At 44.9% G+C, this 23637-nt stretch overlaps 1 protein-coding gene and 1 long non-coding RNA gene across 2 annotated transcripts in view; one reads left to right on the plus strand and one right to left on the minus strand.

Annotated features, from left to right (window-relative positions):
- Positions 1-23637, minus strand: part of LOC135385697 (uncharacterized) — a 62280-nt gene that overhangs the window by 2721 nt on the left and 35922 nt on the right. Inside the window, exons 5-7 of the mRNA XM_064615166.1 lie at positions 17237-17289; positions 16992-17103; positions 1361-1468 (exon numbers count right to left, since the gene is read on the minus strand). Coding sequence (XP_064471236.1) covers positions 1361-1468; positions 16992-17103; positions 17237-17289 — 273 coding nt within the window. The remainder of the gene's footprint in view (positions 1-1360; positions 1469-16991; positions 17104-17236; positions 17290-23637) is intronic.
- LOC135369653 (uncharacterized) lies at positions 12442-13431 on the plus strand. Its single transcript, XR_010415107.1, has 2 exons — positions 12442-12908; positions 13253-13431. It is a non-coding gene; the product is annotated as an uncharacterized LOC135369653 (long non-coding RNA).

Genomic DNA, 23637 nt, shown 5'->3' on the forward strand with positions numbered 1-23637 from the left:
CCGTGTTCCCATCGTTGGCACTGTTATGTTTGTATTACTGTAATACGTTTGGTACCCCCAAACAGTACAGTATACAGTACAATACAATACAATATACAGTACAGTATAGTGAGTAGCAGTAGTATATATATATATATATATATATATAAGTGAAATAATAAGACTTGGACTACTGATTACAGGAACGTTAACAAACACTAATTTATTTAATGGGCAATTTAACACATAGATTAAAAAAAGAATGGTCGACGTTTCGACAGTGGCACTGTCTTTGTCAGGACAAAAAAAAAAAAATTGTCCTGACGAAGACAGTCTTGGGACTCTTGGGTCTCGAACACGATCTTGGGTCGGCACGTGCCGACCCAAGATCGCGTCACTTCCCTACGCCAGGCTGACGAGCTCCAAGTAGAGCGAAACAGCTGTCCTTGGCTGGGAGTGCACGATCAAATTGTAAACATATGCTCAACGTGCAGCTACAGAGCTTCGGCTATTTTTTTACTTTTTATATGTACTTGCTGGCTTGCACTGCGGCCTCCAAAGGTGGCGTCGTCACCGTGGAACATTGACGTCTCGCCGAGACGCACTGCTGTGCCGACCCAAGATCGTGTCACTTCCCTACGCCAGGCTGACGAGCTCCAAGTAGAGCGAAACAGCTGTCCTTGGCTGGGAGTGCACGATCAAATTGTAAACATATGCTCAACGTGCAGCTACAGAGCTTCGGCTATTTTTTTTACTTTGTATATATATATATACGTCATCGTGGCGGATCAAAAGAACAAAAAGAGCAGAGAGAGAGAGAGATTCTGCAATATTTCTTGTTCTAGGTTTGGAAGAGTCCTCCGGATTTCATGGGAGTTTTACGCTATTTGGGGGCTGTTCTCCGCTATGACTTGCGTAGTTCATATGAGTCAGCAGCTAACGTCATTGTAATGTGTCGTGGACGATAAGGTAGGTTCGGTTTCGGATTGCAAATGACATTTTTCGAGGAAGGAACGCTTAGAACAAAAAGTCGGTTAGATGCCGTTCTTTCCTTTTCACTCGTACCTACGTATAAACTTTGTCAGAAAAGCAAAACTTTATAATCCCGGGATTTCGGGACGTGAAATTATGCTGAAATCCCGGGATTTCGGGGTCCCGGGCTCCGAACCCTACTGTGCATATCTGCATTACTGGGACGGTTTGAATTGTTGAACTGTTAGACCGGTCACCCATAACAGGCATTTTTATTTGCTAAAATATGGGTACATCATAAACAAGCGGAACAATACCCGAGCACTATATGTCGTAATTTTTTTATCATGTAATGTAGTCTGTTTCTTATAAGAATATTCAAAAGTTAAAGAGGCGATCACATACTCACTGGAGAAACTTTCTGATACCATCCATAGCGCAATCTGTCAGCACAAAGGGCACAAAGTTGCCTTCTAGCTTACCCGAATCCGGCGTGCAGGCCGCAGGTGCACCCAGACTGAAGATCAGAAATTAGAAAGATCAATCATTACGCACTTCATGCAAAGGCAGTAAATTAGGAGTATGACACATTACATTTGCATATAATGCATTAGTAGTATGATTCACGCAAACGCATTACCGCTACGATTACCTCGCCACGATTGCAGGCCCTAGTCTACTACTACCAAGAGGTCTTTGACTGACCAGCAGCCCTACCACTCACAAAATGAGAACATCGAACGAAGAAACCTATACAATAGTGAGTTCTAGTAAACCATATTGCAATGTCGGGTGTAGTTCCGTATCGGGACCACTGATTTTTTGAAAATTAATGGGAGAGTTCACAAGTTAAATGTTGCATGGAAGTGAACGAGCGTCATATACCGAATCGTGCTGTCAAAGAGTTTGATATTGGTATGTGGTGCGCTCTACTGAGCACTTCGTTGACACTGCGACGGCCTTGCTAAGCATAACGGATAGGGAGGGCGCCATCTTGTGGAAGGACGAGGAGCTTTGCGACACTGTGGGCCACCTGTGGGATAAAATATGGGATTGTCTGCTGATCAGTGGAGCGGTGTTACTGTTGCTGTGTGAATAGAAATATTGTAAACGTGTAGGGATTACGGGCATATTTATTCAACATTTGAAAATGTAAATCAGGAAATTATGAAAAGTAGATAATTGCAGTTAAAATACAAATGCAGTTAATTCCAAAATTAACAGTTGACGTAGAGTATTCACTCGTCGAGACTGACCGAGGTTAGGTAAGGAGAGCGTTTCAGGCATTCTACACGTTGGCGAGTGAGTGGGTTCATGTAGAATATGGACCCGTCGAAACTGACAAAGGTTTCGTCAGGAGAGCCCTTTGCATATTTCATACGTTGGTGAGTGAGTCACTTGATACAGAATATGCACCCGTCGAGACTGACTAAGGTTACCTCAGGAGGGTCTTTTACGTATTTCACACGTTGGTGAGTGAGTCAGTCGATGCACAATATGCACCTGTCGAGGCTGACCGGGTTTAGGTCAGGAGGGCATTTTACGTATTTTACACGTTGGTGAGTGGGTCACTGCATGTAGAATATGCACCAGGCGAGAGTGACCGAGGTTAGGTCAGGAGAGCCTTTCACGTGTTTCACACCTCGGTGAGTGAGTCAGTTGATGTCGAATATGTACCCCTCGAGACTGACCGACGTTAGGTCAGGAGAGTATCTTACACAGTAAATTTATTTACGACCCTATGAGTGTAAAATGAGTGTTAGATAACTCACACCTTTAAGGGTGTAAATGCTACACCTCAATAAGGGGTGTAACAGGGGTGTCACATGTTACACCCAAAACAAGGGTGTTTATTGGGTGTATTGACCCCAAAAACGAAAAAAAGAAGGCTTGCTCACAAAATTCACGGAACACTGGTTCCACTGATGCAGTGCAACGTGCATTTGCAAGTGTGAACATCTTAACTATCTAGACTCTTATAGCTTTTTTATTTTCGTGTTAGCACCGCGAAGCAACTGTGGCCATGAGTGGCGTACAGGCGTGGACAGATGGAGGGAGGACAGCAGGAAGGAGTGGGGAACAGGGGGGTTAGTGTGCGTCCTGAGCCGACTTGCGGGGGAACTGACATTCGTTGGGAAAGCCTTCGGAAAACCCAGACGGTGACAGGATTCGAACCCGTGTCACCGGCGTGGAAAGCGATGATCTTAACCCCTATGCCACGGGAACTGGGTTCGAGTTTAGCTAGCTGTGCACTCCAAGAGCTTAGAAAGGCTTTGCTAGCTAAGCCAAGTCCTTGCGCTTTAACCAAGTCGACACTTCAACAGTAGCCTGCCTTCGACATTTGCAAGCCCAGTTGAAGGCTGCTGCTGTCGAACTTCCCTTGTTTGTTCCTAACTGTTCGTAATCTTTGGTTCTTTCTACTTTTTGTTTTCGTATATTCATTTCACAATCACTCACAGTAATCAGCCCTTTACTTACATACACATATGTATTTTTAATTTCAATGTCACCCGCGCCAGTAAACCTTCCAGCCAGGGGGTCAAGCCCTTGTCATCAATTTTCAAGTTTAGTCCTGCTGAAGGCAGCGCTGACTGCCAAGACGTCGACCCTTAATTTTGGCTACACGACTGTAAATCTGTTTCTAGTAGTTCCCATAATTCCCATTTAATTTTGCTAGTGCAATAAAAGTAGCAATTGTTGTTCATCCTTATACGGCTTCCCAAGTCTCTCCGTTACTTATGGTCTATATCTTCTCGCATCCATTTGTATGTACCGGTTATCCATACACACACATGAGAAGTTATATATATATATATATATATATATTGCAAAGATTATCACAATGAAAAATAAAACTAAAGGAGCTTTGAGCATTGTGCGGCATACGCCCCTGTTGCACTGATATGAGGGTTCCAAAATTTAGCATGGTGTGTAACATAAGTGTGATCGGGGTGTATTGGTACATTACACCCGTTTTACACCCACACAGATGCTTAGTTGAGTGTAGTATAAGTGTAATTCGGGTGTGTCCACATAGTACACCCTTTTCATACCGGGAAGGGCGTAAAAAAATTTACTGTGTACGAATCTCACACGTTAGTGAGTGGGTCAGTTCAAGTAGAATGCGCACCCGTCGAGACTGATCAAGGTTGCATCTGGTGGGCCTTTTACGTATTTCACACGCTGGTGAGCAAGTCAATCTATGTAAAATGTGCATCCATCGAGACTTACCGGAGAGGCTTTTACATATTTCACATGTTGGCGAGTGAGTAGGGTCATGTAGAATATGCCTCCGACGAGACGGATCAAGCTCACGTCATGAGATACTTCTATCTATTTCACACGTGGTGAGTGAGTCAATTGACACATAATATTCACCCGTCGAGCCTGACCAAGGTCATGTCAGGAGAGCCCTTTACGTATTACACATGTTGAGGTGTGGGTTAGTTCATGTAGAATATGCACCCGCCGAGACTTAAGGAGGTTCGGTCACCAGAGCCTTTTACACATTTCACACGTTGCTGAATGAGTCAGTTGATATAGAAAATGCACCAGTCGAGACTGACCAAGGTTACGCCAGGAAGGACATTTACGTATTTCACACGTTGGGGAGTGAGTTTGTTCATGTGGAATATGCACCCATCGAGACTGACCGAGCTTCGGTCAGGAGAGCCTTCTATATATTTCACACGTTGCCGAGTGAGTCAGTTGATGTAGAATATGCACTCGTCGAGACTGACCGACGTTAGGTCAGCAGAGCCTTTTACGTATTTCACACGTTGGTGAGCTTGTCAGTTCCTATTAATTACGTACCCGTCGAGACTGACTAAGGTTAGGTCAGGGCAGCCTTTTACGTATTTCACACGTTTGTAAGTGGGTCAGTTCATGTGGAATATGCATCCGTCGAGACTGACCAAGGTTGGCTCAGGTATTCCACAAGTTGGCGAGTGAGTCAGTTGTCAGGTGCAAGTTGTGAGTCAGGTGCGTCTGTGACTGTTGCCCGGCGGCTTCGTCAATGTTTCAAACTCTGCAGAAAAAAAAAATGTAAGTATGGGAGTTTATGGTAGGGAGTAGATACGAGATTTCATACTCCCATGAGTCTGCTTGAAAAATAGCACTGTCCCTTATGCTGGTATCGGAATATGAACTGAGCATATTTTCAAGTATCGTTTTTAGTCCGAACCTGGTTATGTGTCCTACAATAAAAGAGGCGCTACCAGAAAAGGTACATTTCCTGGTCCTCGGGACGATTCTGTGCTCGTCGAGCCAATGCAGGCAGCTCTCTTTAGTTTGTGAAAGCACACCCAACTCCACCAGGTTCATGATGATTACAGAAAATGGAGAAACGGGTTTGTGTCCTCTGCGTTCTTTTGGGTGTTCGCGCTATTTTTGCGTGGCATGTAGTGTGTTCTCTTATCTACACTAAAGAGGGACTGTCGCGCTTCCGGTAGAGCAGTTACGGTGTTTCTGGCTTCTGATCAAACATGGCAGAGTGTCTTAAGGAAACCAACTACGAAAATTAATTTTCTTATATTTCACAGAACATTACGCTTTTGTTTTGGTTTTATTTTGATGATTATTTTTGTTCTCTAAGGTAAAATCTTTGCATTTTCGTTGTTGGTCCCGATATGAAACTACATCCGAAACTTCCCGCTACGGTACACGGTACGCTAATCCGAATACGCGAGATTGACTTCGGTAACAGTTTAAGGCTAAACCACATGGAGCGACAACCAACGCGATTTTCGCGTCGCACGACGCATCTGTTGTCTCGCGATGGGCCAGCGATGCCGCACTCTGTGCTTCCTTCGCGACGTCGCGAGCGACCGTCTCTCTCAGATTTGAGTCGCGGTCGCTCAGCGCGACACGGAAAGCAGAGCGCAGGGAACGAATTTGAGTCGCAGTGGCGTCACGAACGCACTTCTTTCGAAAAGGTGGAGTTGGCAAAAAGGTCAATCTGTGCAATCATGGCGTTGTGTAAAGCAATGTCGGCCTAAAATAAGAAAACGATTCTACAAAAAAAAAAAAAAAAAGACTGGGGCGGTGACGAAGGCTACTACAGAATACACAGAACGCGTCAAACGAAGAAGAAACCGAAGTGGGGTGCGCAGTCATGATGGCCATTACGGCCCATTCATTACGGCCCATTACGGCCCATTCACTGATGCCCATTCATGATGCCCAGACACCTACAGACATGCCGCTTTCTTCTTCTGTCAGTATTCAATACACCTCCACTTCCTGTCGGCACAAGGCCTGCTTTTGTTATATGGGATATACGAGCCAACATGTCATCATATTTAGTTGTTTTGTACACGTTTATCAACGTCGTGTGAGCAGGCATACGGCTCGCGCGTCTGGGTACTGTGTGCGCGACATCGCGTTGTTGTTGTCGCGTCTTGTGGTTCGGGACGCGACAAGCCATCTCGTCGCGCTTGTTGCGACGTCGCCGTGCGCGACGATCGCTCTCAAAAATCGCTCCATGTGGTTTAGCCTTTAGTACACCGTGGAAGGAGACGTTGCGGTTAATTAACGTCGTAGCGCTGCCGCGTGGTAAATGCCGAACCCTGAAACGTGAAGCCTTTCGGTGTTACGCTGTTGAGGACTTCTGTTATTCCAATCCACTTCGCTGCATCCACGAGAGGGTTAGTTGCAATCATCTTGAGCAGCATGAACATGCTACGTGAGTCCGAACCGCCATCTTGCTTCTCGCGTAGTTGATCTCCACTTCTTCTTCTTCTCCTTGCGGAGTCCCGCGGCCACCGTGGCGTGTACAATAACACGGTACGCTATTCGCCGGACTGATCCGCACCAGCGACAGCCTAGGGAAGCTCAGTTTTCCTCAGACGCTTTCAGACATATGTCGGCACAGTTCCCCTAGAAGGTCGGCCCAGGACGCACATTTCCCCAGTCATGACGTTGCCCACATACGTGAGGCCGACAACTGCAAGCCCTTTCACCATCACCACCACCACCAGCACCACCTAGCGAAGCTTCACTAGCGTCGCGCATGTCCCATGAGACCAACGCCGTAGCGGATACCGTAACGGATATGCATAAACCTGTCTACTACACTCTCTAATGTGAACGTGACGAAGGGGACATCCCCTTGAGTCTGAAGTGCAACAGAACGACGATGAAGTAGAAATGCGTCAGGAGGATCTGAAGGGAAAATGACAGATTTACAACTGGGAATGACACTTTATTTGGACGAACGCAAGGGAACTGAAGGTTAGGGGCGGTGGAAGGACACAGGGGAGATTCAACCGAGTCATGCACATGAGGCCGTCCAGACAGTTCGTTGCTGTTGCAATTTCGGCGCAGGTATGTCACAGCAGTGAGTTATCTTGGACTCGCGCACCGGTTAGCACCAGAAGCGAAAACACTTCTCGTTGCATCACTATTTTTTTCATATGAATCATTTTTCCACGTGCCTCTACCGCAGATGCACTCAGCATAGCTCTTGATGTGCCGACGTGCACCAGTCAACATGCACCTGTCGTACTTCTGTTGTGATCTACCATGACTTTCGTCCAGTCAAGCTGTTTTCTGTAGCAATTTTTTTTAAGGTTGACGCCTTGACTGGCTGCTGTTCCCAGCCTCGTCCGGATTGCGCATGACGAAAAACAAGATCTCCAATGTGAACTACAGACGGCGTAGGCGTGTCGAACCAGGTAGCAGCTATCATGTTCCTGTGCCTACCAAAGCAGCACGTCTATATTGGTCCACTATTGGACCAATGTAGGCTGCCAGGATTACGAATATTGGTCCAATATGGGGAGTGCAACTAGGCTCCATATTGGACCAATATGGGCTGCCTATATTGGCAAACCCACTTTGCCATATTGCGCCAATATTTCCATGATAACACCAACGGTGAGTCCGCGTAATAATAAAGCATTATCTGGTATAATATCCGCCACTGATATTATTTCCCTCCTCTTTTTTCTTTTTTATTTCTGCGGATCTTCTTATTGATCCACCTTGCATCGCGTTACAAAAACAACACTGCTTCGCTCTAAAAACGAAGAACAGGTGCTGTGCCCATCTTGCTGAAGGACCCAGGCAGTCGTGTTGTCAACTGTAGGATGGGACAAGCGAAAGCTTGCCCACAACACATTTCAAAAATAGTACTGCCCTTGCCTTAAAAACGAAAAAGCAGGGTCAACTTGTGCTAGGCAGGCAGCCAACAAAACTACCAATGCTAAATATGCCTTTTAGAGGCATGTTACCTGTATTTAGGAGTAAAACTGAAAAGATTGAAGAGGTAACACTGAATTTAGACGTAAAAAATGAATTGTGCTGGTTACAGGCTCATTCTTCGAAGTAACCCAGCGCGAGACACAAGGTTAGACTGTAACTTCTATAATGTTGCCTCTTCAGTAGAGGTGTTACTTCTACAGTGCGCTCTTTACCTCTCTCCCATATCATCTCCTGTCACGCGCGGTCAAGTCCAGACGCGTTTGTGCTACACTCTTAAAAACGAACTTCACCGCATAGCACACTCCCAGCCAACCATTATCTCGAATGACATCGCTATCTGCCCTGATTTATTGAAAACGGGAGGCGTACGCCTTTTCTATGACAGTTATGAACAGCATAAGTGTCACAGAAAAGGCGTACGCCTCCCGTTTTCAACAAATCAGGGCAGACAACGATATCATTCGAGAAGATGGCTGGCTAGGAGCGTGCTATGCGGTGAAGTTCGTTTTTAAGCGTGTAGATGCTGCAGGATTCGGCAACCAATGGTTTACACTGTCTTACGCTGTTCACCTGTCCACGGCTTTATGAAACTTAAATATATGGGGCGTACCAAGAGGAATATCCAAGGAATACGACGAATGCAAGCAGTACATCGTCGATGCGTCCGCTCGTCAAGTCAAGCGCAATGAAGTCAATACATTTTGCACGATGGCAGGAATATACAGGGTGTCCCAGAAAACGTGTCATTGAATTATAATAAAAAAAACTACGCCACCTAGAATCATGCGGTCAACGGCATTTGTTCTTACTAGATTTTTGCCACCTCCTGATGTGAATGTCGTGTAACGTAAGTTTAATTCTGTGAATTTTTGCGAACTGAAGTCGGAAATTTGCCAAGTGAAGGTCACTTTTTTACTCCACCAATGTGAAGAGCGTGTCTAATTTTGCTCAAATTAATGACAATTGGCAGGGACATTCAGGGGCTATCCCACATGAAAAAATAGCCGAACATCATGCTTTTCAGTCCGACGAAAGGAGGTTGGAAGCCAATCCCACACCAGCAACGCAAAAAGAGATAACACAGGTATGGCTTATCGCGTCCGACTTTCCGTTGGATCGCACTTTCCCTCTCCCAATTTCAGCAACTGTCGCTTTTTCTAGTACCACTCTGTGGGCTGGGTTTGGAACCTCCTTTCTTCGGACTGACAGCGATTGCACTCAAAAAGTCGTCGCGCGTTATGGTTCGGTGCTACGAAAAGCTTGATGTTCGGCTATTTTTTCTGATGGGATAGCTCGTGAATATCACATTCAATTATCATGAACTTGAGTGAACTCGGCACGCTCTTCATATTGGTGCATGGGGTAAAAAAGTGACATTTACTTGGCAAATTTCCGAGTTCAGTTCGCAAATATTTACATAATTAAACTTACCATACATGACATTCACACCAGTAGTTGGCAAAAACCTAGCAAGAACAAATGCCGTTAACCGCATGATTCTAGGTGGCGTAGTTTCTTTATTATAATTCAATGGCACGTTTTCTGGGACACCCTGTATATACTGTAGAAGTGTTTTTTTCTTTTTTTTTGTTTCTTTTTTGCGCGGAATTATATTTCGCGTTTTTCGCGCATTCCTCCAAAATCGCGAATTTAAGTTCCCGCGAATAACTCTGGCCTATGAGGGCGAAAATCGTGCGGCGTTGGACGCTATACCGTGACTACCTTGACCCGATGTCGATATTAGCTCAGCGGTGATTCCTGCTTAGCGCTTTACTTGGGGGCTTGCCAGCCCTACGTCCACGCTCGCTGTGGTAATGAAGAAAAAGCAAAAGGCAGCCATTTTAGAACGGGATGGTTGGAAAAGCAGGAAGATGTGCTGCGTTCCACAGTGCGTGAACCGTACTGTTGTGGGAAAAGTTAGTTTGCATGCGTTCCCACGTGCACTTTCCAGCAAGCGAATATGGCAGAAGCAGCTCAAGATCGGGAAGGAAGTATCCTCTGGTATGCTTGTTTGTAGCGACCATTTTCAGCCTGAAGATTTTGGAATGGTGGTAAGTGTCACAGTTCTATCACCAGCTCAGTATTCCTTTCGTCAAAGTCGGTAACGCGATAGTTAAGTGACTTGACGGACGTTGCGATGCAGACTGGACCCCAGAAAGGAAGCGCCTCAAGACAGGAACTGTACCCTCAAGGAACCTGCCTCTTCGAAGTCATGACAAGCCAATCACCGAACAGTCTGAAAAAGCTGCGAGGGCCAGAAAAGATCGACTTGCGCTAAGAGCTTCGCTTCGCGAATGTTTATCAGGTAACTATGTCATGTTATGGGGGGGTCCGTGAATTGGTTCTCATCGCTTCCGAGGGTCCGTCGCCGCCAAAAGTTTGGGAAACGCTGCTGTAGATGAAACTCTTGTCCTAAATACACTGATGCCATATCAGGATGATGTGATGATGGACAAATATTTTCACATTGATGCTGCTTGCTGTCAAAGAGGTATCGGACTTGTGAGACCACCATTTCTGCGACAAAAGCAGCAGTTTTCACTGACTGAGGCAAGAAACACTACAAATATTGCTGCAGCTCGCGTGCATGTGGAGCGTGTTATTCAACGATTAAAGATATTTAAGGTACTCAAGGGGCCTGTGCCTTGGGAGCTACTTTCACAGATAGATAACATAACGCTGGTCGCAGCCGGACTTGTAAATCTTTCGTCTCCAGTTCTGAGTGACAACAGATTTGCACACTGGGAATTCTTATATGTATTGATTGTACTGGTTGTATCTTGCTTGTACTGCTGTTTAGTGAAACCTGTCATCTGTATGTAGAGTGTATACAATTCGTCAGTATTCTGCAATACACAAAATAAACGTTACGAAAGAAGTTTTGTGTTCACTTCCTCAGTTGGAGTATGGAAAAGCATACCTAGAAGCACATAGCTTGTCATTGACATAGTCCAAAAGTGCTGCTAAATGCATCCTAGCATCACAAGGTACTGAAAGTTCACATGCATAGTATAGGGCTTGCCGTCAGGTGTCTATCAATGCGATAGTTAATTTTGCAGGGCTGCTCGAAACAAACAAACAAAACACATGATGGACCCCTCTAACACCATGCATTCACACTTTCAGGAGATAGTGCTGCTAAGATAAATTTATTGGGAAAATATTGCACTACTTGTTATGACTTCACATGACTCATTGCTATTTCAAATAAAACACATCCTAAATATCGCACTATTCACACAAGCAAGTTTTTAAATGCTTTCACTTTGACCAGCAACAGGACATTTGATTTCAAGCAGAATAGGAGTATCATCCATGACAATCCCATCTGGGCAACAACCCATCCATGGCAGAGCGGGATTCACGATGAGCCCAAGTTCCTGAGCACGTGTGCCTGTCAGCTCTTCATACAGACGCCGAGCAGGAATTTCACATTCTTTGCCGTAGCGAGTTGCACTGTTGCCCTGAAAGGGTGCAGAGAAGTAGAGCCTTGCAATCTTCTTTTCCCAAGTTCTCTCTCCCTTCTCCTGAAATGTGTATAGTTCGTGGTACACGCTTCCCGTAATTCGAATGCTCCTTGCTCTGCGCCAGACATTACCAGACTGCGATTTTGTGACACGTGATAGTTCTGCTGCAGATGATGTACTTACAACAACATTATTTTCATAAAATTCACGCCCTGCCCTTTCTGCCTGTTCTAGCGAGTATTTATATATGGTGAAATGACCAACGTCATGAAACGCAACTGTGTGAAAAGCTGCTTTTTCAATAACACTGAAAACAAAGTCGCATGAGGAAATGTTCCTATAGAAGAGAATTTCAGCGTCGTCACTGTTGGTGTCGATGGTCCTCACACCAATAACTTCCTGTTCTCTCAGATTTCTGCGTCCTTTTACATGTAGTGATAGTGCACTGGATGGTGCTGCTTCTATGAAATCATGTCTTATGTCCTCAAGCTCTTCTTCGTCAAGCTGAACTGCTGCAGCCTGCTTGACATGGCACAGGTCTCTTACTCGTGTCGGTGTAATAATCTGAGCATGGGGCATCTTCCACCACTGTTGCTGTACATCTGTGCAGGAGAGCTCGTCAATGCTGTTCATGCCCATCCTGTACAAAGAAAAGAGTGTTAAGGCATCTTCAAGAAAACAAGGTGGTAAAATTGTAGAACACAAGCAACAGAGTGTAGGAGAGATGTGGTCGTAACTGTTCTTCTACGGTGTGATTCCTGCATTGGTTACAACCAGGAAAACTAAGAGCAGCCGCCGGCTCTAAAGCGAAACGTACCGCCTCGAAAATATTGTCGCCACCGGCGAGCCAGCTCGGAAGATCTCTGATTGGCTGCGCATTATATGTATAAATATTTGGATGCTCATTGGTCTCCAAGAACTGGCGTCAGTTTCCTTCGCGCTGATTGGGCGAGAGTCATTTGATTGAGGCGCGCGTATCCAAACGATCGGTCGAACGGAGGAGAAAGAAAAACGACGGAGGAGACATCGCGTCTGTCCGGCCACGCGTGTTCTCTCGGACTTCGGACTGCAACCGTTGTGCACGCAGACGCTAGGGGTAGTTTGAGGGTTTTGAATGCTTTAGATTTAGATTGTGGCGAACTGCTAATGTGAGAACGGAATGGCACATCCACCTGATCATCACAACAGCGGGAAGACGAACATGACATGGAATCCCTGCACCTCCAAAGGACGCAGAAATCGTCAGAGAGGAAGTCTGCACTCTTTCCGACGTACTGCAGGTGAACGGTATGACACGTTTGATTACTTTTTTGTGACCAAAGGAAGTAATGCAGGTTTATCACGTTAAGTGTATTACGTACAACATTTACGAGTCACTCGGTACGTTAGCGGCGTTTCATTGTGCAGTGCATTGCCGTAACTTGTACGTTTCTGATATGCCGCTAACCAAATAATGTGTGGTTATGCTAGTTGCTCCTCATGCACGTCGCAGCCGTTCATTCACTGTGATCTACGAACATTCGTGACAAATGCGCTTTGGTGTTCAAATACGAAATCAAGATCGATTGCCTATCATAGCAGTGATTTTCGTGCAGAGTTACGGATCATCAATAGATTTTTTTTTTTTTTAGTTCTCCCGCAGCCATCGGCAACGACGACGCACATAGCTCAGCATTGGCTTCTGAACTGCCCTTCGATGTCGAAGCACCTAAAGCTCCAGTGAAGCCTGTTACAAGACAAAAAAAGATATGTACTGTAGCTTTTTCGAGGCAGTTCCCGAGGACAAATAAACTTGATTTGTCATACACCATTGCTTTTTGATTGTCTGCTTTGGGACAGCATGATCGTTGCTGTACAGCAATCGCCGAAGACAAACGGACGAGGCTGGGGGGTAGGGGGGACGAGAGGAGAGACGAAAAACCAGACGAGAGAAGGGGGAGGAGGTTGAGAAAGGAGGTCGGTCTGCGCATGCGCACTGGGCCCCAGCTTTTTTCCCGCGCAGCAGCTCGGGGACGCTGTGAGTGGCTCCTAGAGATCACGTGGTTTAAGCGCCCGCCATTTTCCCTGGACCATTGCGTAAACGGGAGCTTCCGGCGGATGCTAAGAGTCTCAAGATAGCAAAGACCACAAATCAACTTACTTGTGTATCCACAATAACGTTGCAATGACGTGCGTGCATTTTCCCCAAGCTCCACATTTGCACGAACACCTAGCCTGTGGCACAAGAAAGTTATGTATTGTTAACGAGAGGCACTGCAGAAAATGCAGGGATCAATCTTACCTCAACAACTAAAGCGCTGTTTACAGTGACTCTAATCTTGTGTGGTTGGCCTTTAAGGTTGTTAGTCTGAGGGACCAGGCTACTAAACACTGCGTTGTCATTTTCACGTTATACTGTATCATGATAATATATATATATATATATATATATATATATATATATATATATATTATATTATATACAGGGAGTCCCAGAAAACGTGTCATTGAATTATAATAAAAAATGTACACCACCTAGAGTCATGATGTCAACGGCATTTGTTCGTACTGGTTTTTTGCCACCTCCTCATGTGAATGTCGTGTAACGTAAGCTTAATTATGTAAACTTTTGCGAGCTTAAGTCGGAAATTTGCTAAGTAAAGGTCACTTTTTTACCCCACCAATCTGAAGAGCGTGTCTAATTTACTCAAATTAATGATTAACGGGGTCGACGTTTCGACAGTGGCACTGTCTTCGTGAAGACAGTGAAACGTCGACCCCGTTTCTCATTCAACTTTTAATTTCTGCCCATTAAATGAACTAGTGTTTCTAACTTCCCTAAAATCTGTTGTCCGCGTCTTTTCCTTACACAACTGTAAAACTTCGTGGCCGTTTGACTTTTATCCTTCCCTCGACCTATATATATATATATATATATATTATATGATATTTTCCGGAACAGATTATGTGCCCAGCTTTTAAAACGGCTTCTCTTTCGACCATGCACCTACGTCTGTCAACGTAGTATGAATCCTGGCACCTTATCGCATATATAAGCGAAAATGGCACTTTTCGCAAGTTCACTGCTTACTGCGGCTTTCTGAGCGGCATCCACGGATTTACGGCTGAACATGAGCAACATACAACAACAACGCATCGACGAGTTTGCGGCAACTCTACAATCACCTCTCCGCCGCCATCTTGAGAGCAGCAAAGCGCCCCCTTTAGGCGTTGAAAGTTGCGGATTGACGGCAGCACGATAAGCAAGAGCAAAGCACTCACGGAAACCTGTGTCGCGAATTTAAGTTCTCGCGAATTACTCCTCAAACCAGCTTTGTTCGAAAACGCGAAAAACTTTTCCACGCCGAAAAAACGACATCTACAGTATATATAAACAATTCCCGTGACGATGTGTACTGATTGCGTTGTGAACAGCTAACAGTGGAAGGGGAGCTACGATTCGGGACCGCAATGTCTATACTTGAACAACAGCTGAGAGATGTTATGAACGAGACAGCAAAAACTGAGGGAACGGGGGGTACTGTCTTTCGTGCATTGAGCGCCAGCCTGACACTGCCGAATCCTACTCAACGAGGTACGTGCATTAATGATACATTAGTACAGTACTTCACTATGTAAGTTTATTTCCAGCGAGTCATCCCAAATGAAGTCGCGCTTCTTGCCCCCCCTCCCCCACATATTTACTACATGTTAACATAAGTTATCCTTTGGCAGTTGCCCAATTACTGGTGCTTGTGCAGCGTCTTGTGCTTCCAAAAGATAATATTCCAAGGGGTCTTATGAATGGTACTCTGAAAATGATGCCGGCCAATATCAAAGGAAACCTGCCTTAGCTGTATAGATTCAGTCATAATTTTTCAGTGTCAGTCAGTTTAGTGAAAGTCTTAATTTTTTGTGTGCAGTTAAATCAAAAGTAGAGGTATCCTACACGTGGTAATTAATATTCATCTACAGTGCACTGCATTACATTTCACTGAAATAAAAGTATATCAGCCTTTCACAATGTGAACTTGTGGTCCATATACACAGCATTATGCTAAACGCAAAACAGCTGGAAGAATGTGACTTCTGAAAGGGGAGGAGCATGGACAGGCTGTAACCTATGAATATAGAGCAGTACTGTAACCTCTATAGAGGTTTCCACGTTAAAAGTTACGCTGTGCCCATCTGTGTTAGATGGGTAAAATATTTCAATTTTCTTACCTTTACTGGCGGTTACTTCGCTCAGACTGTAAAGTTGCAGTGCATGTTACAGTGGGATTGCCACATATATTGACAGTTTCGAACAATGTGTGTCATCTGGGGGAAATTGTTGGAAGTAATGACGTACTGAGTTGGGCATTTCACACGGTTCAATGTCCAGTCTTGCCGTGCTGCTTGGGCATTTGCTACAGATATAACGACACGGATACGTACCATTTTCTGCATTTTCAGTCAATACGGGATTTACAAGGGCAATATGAGGTCCATATTGCCGGCATTTTCCCCATATTGATTCAAAATATGCAATATGGGGCCCATATTCCCAAGTTTGAGCCAATATGGGGGAAATCCTGTCAAAACGGTCCCATACTGGACCCGTATCGCAAATGCCCAGTCAATATTCTGTGCTACTTGAGTATCCAGATTGTGTGTGGCCGTGTCAACGGAGAAGTCGTCGCTGCTCTGAACTTTCTGAGAATGACTTCTCAACACAGTGGTTTAAACAAAATAAATAAATAAATAAAAGAAAACAGCGGGTGTTGCGGGCGGAGGCATCCTGCTCCGCACACCAATTACGGATTTTGTTTGGCCCGCAACATCACGAATTTTGATGTGATGTTGTGTGGCCATGTGTCATTAACGTTGTGGGCGTCCCAGATATCCGGCGGCGGGTCTCTGTAGAATGTGCGGTGCGAGCTTTCTCTTCGAAGATGCTTCTGGTCAAACAACCATGGCAACACGCAGAGCCCCTGATGTTGTTCCCTCTATAACCGTGTGGGAACCACAACAAACAGAAATGAGGACAAGCGACCAAACAAGTGGAAAGACAGCGCGGACTTGTGGCAACCTCCCTCCTGGGAGAGTGGTTTTACAGTTCGGGACCAATGATGAGCACTAATTTCTTAGATTTTCTTCCCGAATCCCTCCACGGCTCACCGCCCGACCAGTCTTACACTCCTGTCTCATCCCCCAGCCCAAACAAAACATACACAGTTCCTACACCTTTCCTGTACTAAGAAAGCCTGTTTGTGAACCCTGCTGAAACTGTTTGCGTCCTGAAGTCTTACTCGAAAGATACAAGCTGTATGCAGCTGGATCAGCAGTAGTGGTGGGTATGACCCAGACATGAGACGCCAAATTGCGTACAGGATGATCTGGTTTACTTGCAGACGAGAGAGCTGGAACCCGGCGTTCGGCAAGGCGCTGAACTGCTTGCCTATGTCGCTAACGATAATGAACTTCCTGCTGGCGTTGCATATTCCTCCATCCCAGGTAAGACCTTGAAGGAAAGAAGAAAATGAATTATTTTATAAAGAAGATATGTACTTAAAGACCCCATGCTGCTATTACAAAGCCATGTGTCGTTACAAAAACAAGCAACAAAAAGAGAGAATACTTTCTGTTATGCGCACCTTGTGGATAATAATCCCAGTGTCCGTCGGTGCGCACTCTGTATACTTTCCGCCTGCGATATGCAGAACGTAATAATTTCAAAGTTGCTGACGAGGCGCTGAGCATACACTTTTCACAGTCGCAATAAAGTGAGGAGTGCTCGTTAGTGCCAGAAAACGTACTCATATCAGTGCTACACAAGTATGGAATGAAGCCCACAAGCCGCAGTTTTTTCTAAGCAGTAGTAGCCAATTCTAACCCAACACAATCCAGTTCTAATTAAACACTAACTAATTCTGAGCCACCTGATTGGTCGCCCGTAGCTTCACCCCTTTATGCTAATGAGCTGTGCCCCTTTATGCTAATGAGCTGATTCGACTCCGCCACTTCACGCTGATTTGTCCATTCTAAGCCTATTGATAGATGACTGGCTCCGCCGCTTTATGCTAATTACCTTGCTTGGCTTCGTTCCTTCAGACTGATTGGTCCGTTCTAAGCCCGCTAATTGGTTGGCAGCCGGCTCAGCTCCACTGATTGGCCTCACTTCACGCTGATTCGTTAGTCGTAGCTCCACCCAGCACGCCGACTGGTCCATTTTAAACCTACCGATCGCCGATTGCTTGGCTCAGTCCACTTCACGCTGATTGGATCCTTCTAAGCCAGCTGATTGGCTCCAACCTACAATATCTTGTTATTCCTATGCCGGCTAGACATAGCTTCACCCCCTCTCCAGAATTTCCAGGTAGGATAGCTGTCAAATGACACACGCGGCAGCGGCTCTACTGTAGCTGTAACTTAGTTGGCTCATGCCCAAATTTGCCTGGTTAGGCAGAGTGCCCCCAGATGGTGCAGCTGAGGTGCATCGGTTCCGCATGGTTCCACTTCGACGCGTCACTTGAAGAGTTATGTGTTGTTAGCCGATATCTCTAGGTGACGAAGCAGTGTGTATCAAGTCTATGTCCATTCGTTGCGGAGAAAAAAATAAGCGCGAAGCCAGGTGGAATTCGCTTTTAGCGCACTTTTCGTTTATCCGAACTTTGGCTGCCCCTGGTGGAGGCGCAATGCCCGGAAGAAACTTTTGTGATTTTTTTCGCTGTTGCCCACATAAAGGACAGCGTACAGAGATCTACGAAAATGTGCCGCGAAACCCCATCATTATGTAACAAAAAAAAAAAGGAGGTACACTTGGCCGGCAGTTCAATTTACTGTTGTATTCAAGGCCCTTCTGCTTTGCGACTATTGGACGGTTTATGATGAGCGACATTTTGCGCGCCGTGAAATGTGGTTTCCGGTGATATAAGTTTGATATACAGGGTGTCCTTGCTAAATGCGAATATATTTATATATAACACGGCGAAACACTTGTCATCTGGTGCTGTCGCATCGTTCCATGAGTATCTGTTTCTCTGCGTGCAGCCATAGAAGCCATCTTAATCTGTAATTTTGAGTTTCAAACACGTCTAGTGTCATGTTTCTGTAATGGCTTTTTTTCCCTCATCTTAAAAATATATATATATATATCACTTTTTCCGAGATGAAATGAGTTGCATTGTAGCATAGACTGAAGGGCACTCCTTAGGAAGACATTAGCAATTGTCTCCTCAGGCAATGTCTTAATTAACTTTAATTAACTTTTTAATCATAAAAGCTACGAAGTTCTCGCAATCAGCACATCTGATCCCTTTGGTCACCCGATACCGGAGCCGTTTTCACAACAAACATCCGTTCGATTGGTGGCCCGCAAAAAAAATTCGTGAAGGAACACCATTTTTAATTTATTTCATTCATTGAGCATCTTCGGAGACGCGTCTTTCCTTCACCCCCAATGTGAGAGGGTGAAAGAGCACACTATCGCCTCTTGCGTCCTGGAAAAATATTAAAAGAAAGCAGAAAATGCAACCCAGGAGAAGGGCAGTTTATTTATTTATTTACCCTAAGGGCTTAGAGAAGAGGGGAGGGGCATAGGTTACAGTGTAAAGTAGCTATGACATAAATATTCATTAACAGTGCAGTTGTAAGTGAAAATTATACAAGCCTACAAACAACATGTATAAGTGAGTTGGTATTATCAGCATGTTAATATATATGGATGTATACAACAGTATGACCATGACATTAATTAACAACGACGTGAATGATTATTGCAAGTGAAGGTGATCATATACGGCCTTTTTGAAGTTAGAGCTATCTGAGATCGAGGTTACCGTGGAGGCCGTTCCATTCTTGGGAAGTCTTAGGCAAGAAGGAGTCAAAACATAATTGGGAACGACAAAATGGAACTTGCACCTCCTGCCTATGGTCAAGTCGAGACGAGATGCAAGATGGGCGCGATAATAAAGAAGGATGCAGTACTTGATTATGGTAGTAAATTTTATGAAACAAAGTGAGCCGTGCTGCCTTGCGGCGCAGTGATAAAGCAGTAAGTTAAGGGCCGATTTCATAGATGTTACGCTTGCTGTACGATTATAATTACCTAAAATGAAGCGAGCGGCGCGGTTCTGATACTTTCAAGGTTCTGATTGGTGTCCCCGGTCCCATATAGAAGCTGCGTACTCAAGCTTAGGTATTACAAGTGTTCGGTATAGCGTGAGTTTGAGATTAACTGGCGAAAGACCAAAGTTACGCCTGATGTAACCTAGGGTGCGTGTAGCAGTGTTAGAGATGTACTCGATGTGTGGGCGCCAGGAAAGGTTAGAGGAGATGTGAACGCCAAGGTATTTGTACACTGGAACTGTTTCAAGCTCCGTATTGCCCATCAGATAGCAAGTGTACCGTTATTGCGTGATATCCTCATGTGTTTGCATTTAGTTATATTTACCTCCAAGCGCTAAGTTGAGCACCAGGTTAACAATGAGTGCAGATCTGACTGAAGGGCGTTAATGTCGGATGCATTGGTTATTTCGCGGTAAATTACACATTCATTAGCATATAAACGAACATTACAGGAGAGAGTGCTAGGAAGATCGTTAATATAGATTAGGAAAAGTAAAGGCCAAGGAACAGATCCCTGTGGAACACCCGACAAAACAGACGCGGTGCGTGACCCGACGCTGTTAGCTATGACAAACTGATAGCGATTAGATAAGAACGATTCGATCCAAGCGAAAACATTTTTATCAATATGGAGCATATGTTTATTTTGTGTAGTAAAAGAGTGTGATCGACCTTATCAAATGCTTTAGATAAGTCGATAATTATGCAGTTAGTTCCGGTACCGTGATCAAGAGACACCTGAAGGTCATTTATAAAGGAGACAAGTTGAGTATCGCACGAAAAGTGCTTTCGGAATCCATGTTAACTATTGTGAAAGAACGAATGAAATTCAAGATATTGGATAACATGTGAATAAATGATATGTTCCATTATTTTACATGAAATGCTAGTCAATGAAATGGGACGGTAGTCATGACGGTTACGCTTGTCGCCTGACTTAAATAATGGAACAACCTTCCCAACTTTCCAGTCCTCAGGAATGCACACAGTGTTCAATGACTGCATAAAGATACGGGGAAGTAATAACGAAGAGTACGTAGCTGGGGGGCGGGGGGGGGGGGACGTTTGAGGAATTTGGAGTTGATGTTGTCATGCCCAGCACTAGATGAAAGTTTAAGATTGTCGATGATCTTTTTGACGCCGAAATGGTCAATGGTGATGGGATCCATCGCAGAATAGTAGTGGGGTATTAGTCCGGGCAATGTACTGGATGAAGTGGGGGAAATGGTTTTAAAAATACAGCATTTATAACATCGGCACACACAGCTACTGGAATAACGTCATCATCCGCAGTACATAACGAAATTGCAGTGTCGTGCTTGGGTTTGACAGTATTCCAAAACTGTTCTGAATTTCCTTTTAGCATGTCAGGTAGGTTGTTATTAAAGGGTGTGTTAAAGGTATTCTTTACATGACTCAAGGCTGATTTGTACACTTCTGACGCACTACGAAAGGCCTTACAGAGACTCTGACCAGAAGTTCGACAAATATTTCGTTTGCATCTATTACGAAGGTATAATATGCCTCCAAGCCACACGCGAAATATTTTGGCTGTGCGCGGCGGCAAAGTTTGCCAAACGGGGAGATGAAAACCGGCTTCGCTTTTCCTCCTTAACTTGCGCAATCGGCGCCGAAATCTAGCCTCTTTGTAGTGGACATCCTCCAATTTCCGTGTGCGTGACGAAAGCACGAGGTCCATGTTTCATTGGAATAGGTCCATCATTTTCTGACCTTTTTTGCGATCGAGAAGGAAATTCTGCGTGCTGAACAGCTCGGTAGCCTTGCTTTCGAAACGTCGCCGATGCCGCGAATGCGAGACGAAGTTAGAGCTCTACGAACATCTGTCACAAATGAAGCAAAGAGCATCAGTCGCCTGTCTTAGACAGACAGGCACTGTGATCGAACATGTAAACGGTCTCTGAAATTTCGTATCCTGATATTTAATGCGCGCTTGCCGTTTATGGTGCCGGTGCGGCTGGTGTGCCATAATGCCGAAGGAGATCGAATGCTTGTGCTGCAAGGAGCTCGAAAACACTGCCCAATGACTGCAGTATGAGTGCATTAGAGCCCACGAAGATTTCCAACTTCTATATTTCAATGTAGCTGTCCTGAAGGTGGCATATTTTGAACTCCGTGGGCAGCGCGAACCTATGAGCGACTGTATTCACAAGTAAGTCACATGTGTCCTTGTCGAACGATGTTAAAATTTGGGCGCTCAAAACTGGTTTGGTCGTGCATTAAAGTCGCTAAAAACTCCAGTACAGGGCGCAGCACATAAAAAGACTACACAATACACAATTCTGAACTGGAGAAAAGCAATATAGGCAATTTTGTAATTGTCAGTGTGCTGTGTCCTGAGTCACCATTTTATGTATCGCCCTGTGCATAGGGTTTTAGCGTAGGTTTTAGCGATACTGAATGTTCTTGATTGTCGATTCAGCGAAAAGCAAACAATGTTGGTTTCTAAAAGAACACAGCATGTGTAGTAATATACAGGGCTTGGGCAGGTAAGCTGCAGTTGCTCTCAGGTACATGTGGAAATGACACTGCACACATACTGTACTGTAACCGGTTATTTATTTGGCTAAACTATATTTTATGTACATCTGTGTAGACGATACAGATACAATGCGTATCGCCAGCTTGCAAGGTGAGTATGGCACAAGCTTGGTAAAAACAAGAGCATGGTCATCCCAGCCTGTGCAGTGAAGAGGGTCGGGCAAGCCTTTCCCACATAAACTGGGGGTGGGGAGGATATACGTTTATTTCGGAAAGGTCAGCCTGACGGAAGGTCGGCTTGCTCTTCCTAAATCAAAATATATCACAAAGATGAAGAAAAATAAATATCAGATGATGAGGGTCGCGTGATGTGTAGATGACATGAAAGGTCAACTCATAATTTGTTCATGAGGTCTGTCGTGTGGAGAAAGTCGAGGAAAGCTCGAGTGACGCACCACTGACGGGAGTGTCGGACAGGGCCAAGTAATACAGGAAGGTCTATGTGTGTGTGTCCCAGAGCAGTCAGGCGTCCTTTGAGGGTGTGAGGATGCGCTGTGTCTGCTTCCACCCTGCACGTTGCGCATGCTGAGGAGTTCAGTCGGCCCATCTTGTATAGCCCACAGAAACTGACACAGGCTTCAATTACCCAAGATCCTAACTGGAGGTACCTCTTCGCACAGCTCGTCTATCGCATTTAAAATAATTCAGCATATGTATTTAGGATGATGTATATCTCTCAGGGTGATGCATGGTTCATGAGTTCAATATGTTGTGTTGAAGCACAACACTAGTCCTTTTTAATGAGTTGCGGAACGATGAGCACTCCTTTCGTGACATTGTGTACCGTTGCTACAGTGAACAATTTCTTGAGCTACACTGATGAACAAACGAAAAACAGAGTATGTCTTCCAAATATGTATGTTCCTTGTAACTTCTGTATATGTTAAGAACCCACATCTTCTTCGGCAATCCAGAAGATGTGGGTTCGAGTCCTACAGCTGGCTAACGTTTTCAGTGACTTTCATCTTTCATCGTTAATTTCTTAGGCAAATTGAGGCTTTGTATGCATTTGTCCGTTCTATGTTGTTCCAGCCTCAGAACATCAGTTCTTTCATGTTCAACAGTTGCCGCCTGCGTCGATCCCGTCGTATGAATGTGTGTATGAGTGAGCAAAAATGTAGGAGCGAAAGGAGGATGAGTGAGAGAGAGCGGCTGGTTTGTCCCTTCAGATGACGCACCCTGGAAGTCGCTGAGAAGGCGTGTTAGCTTAGCTCAATTGGTAGAGCCCTGGACCGGCAATCCAGAAGATGTGGGTTCGAGTCCTACAGCTGGCTAACATTTTCAGTGACTTTCATCTTTCATCGAATAACGAGCCTTGTAAACAATTTACTTGGCAATATATTTATTTATCTCTCATAGGCTGAAGGAC

This window comes from Ornithodoros turicata, chromosome 1 (assembly GCF_037126465.1).
Source record: "Ornithodoros turicata isolate Travis chromosome 1, ASM3712646v1, whole genome shotgun sequence".
Lineage (NCBI taxonomy): Eukaryota > Metazoa > Arthropoda > Arachnida > Ixodida > Argasidae > Ornithodoros > Ornithodoros turicata.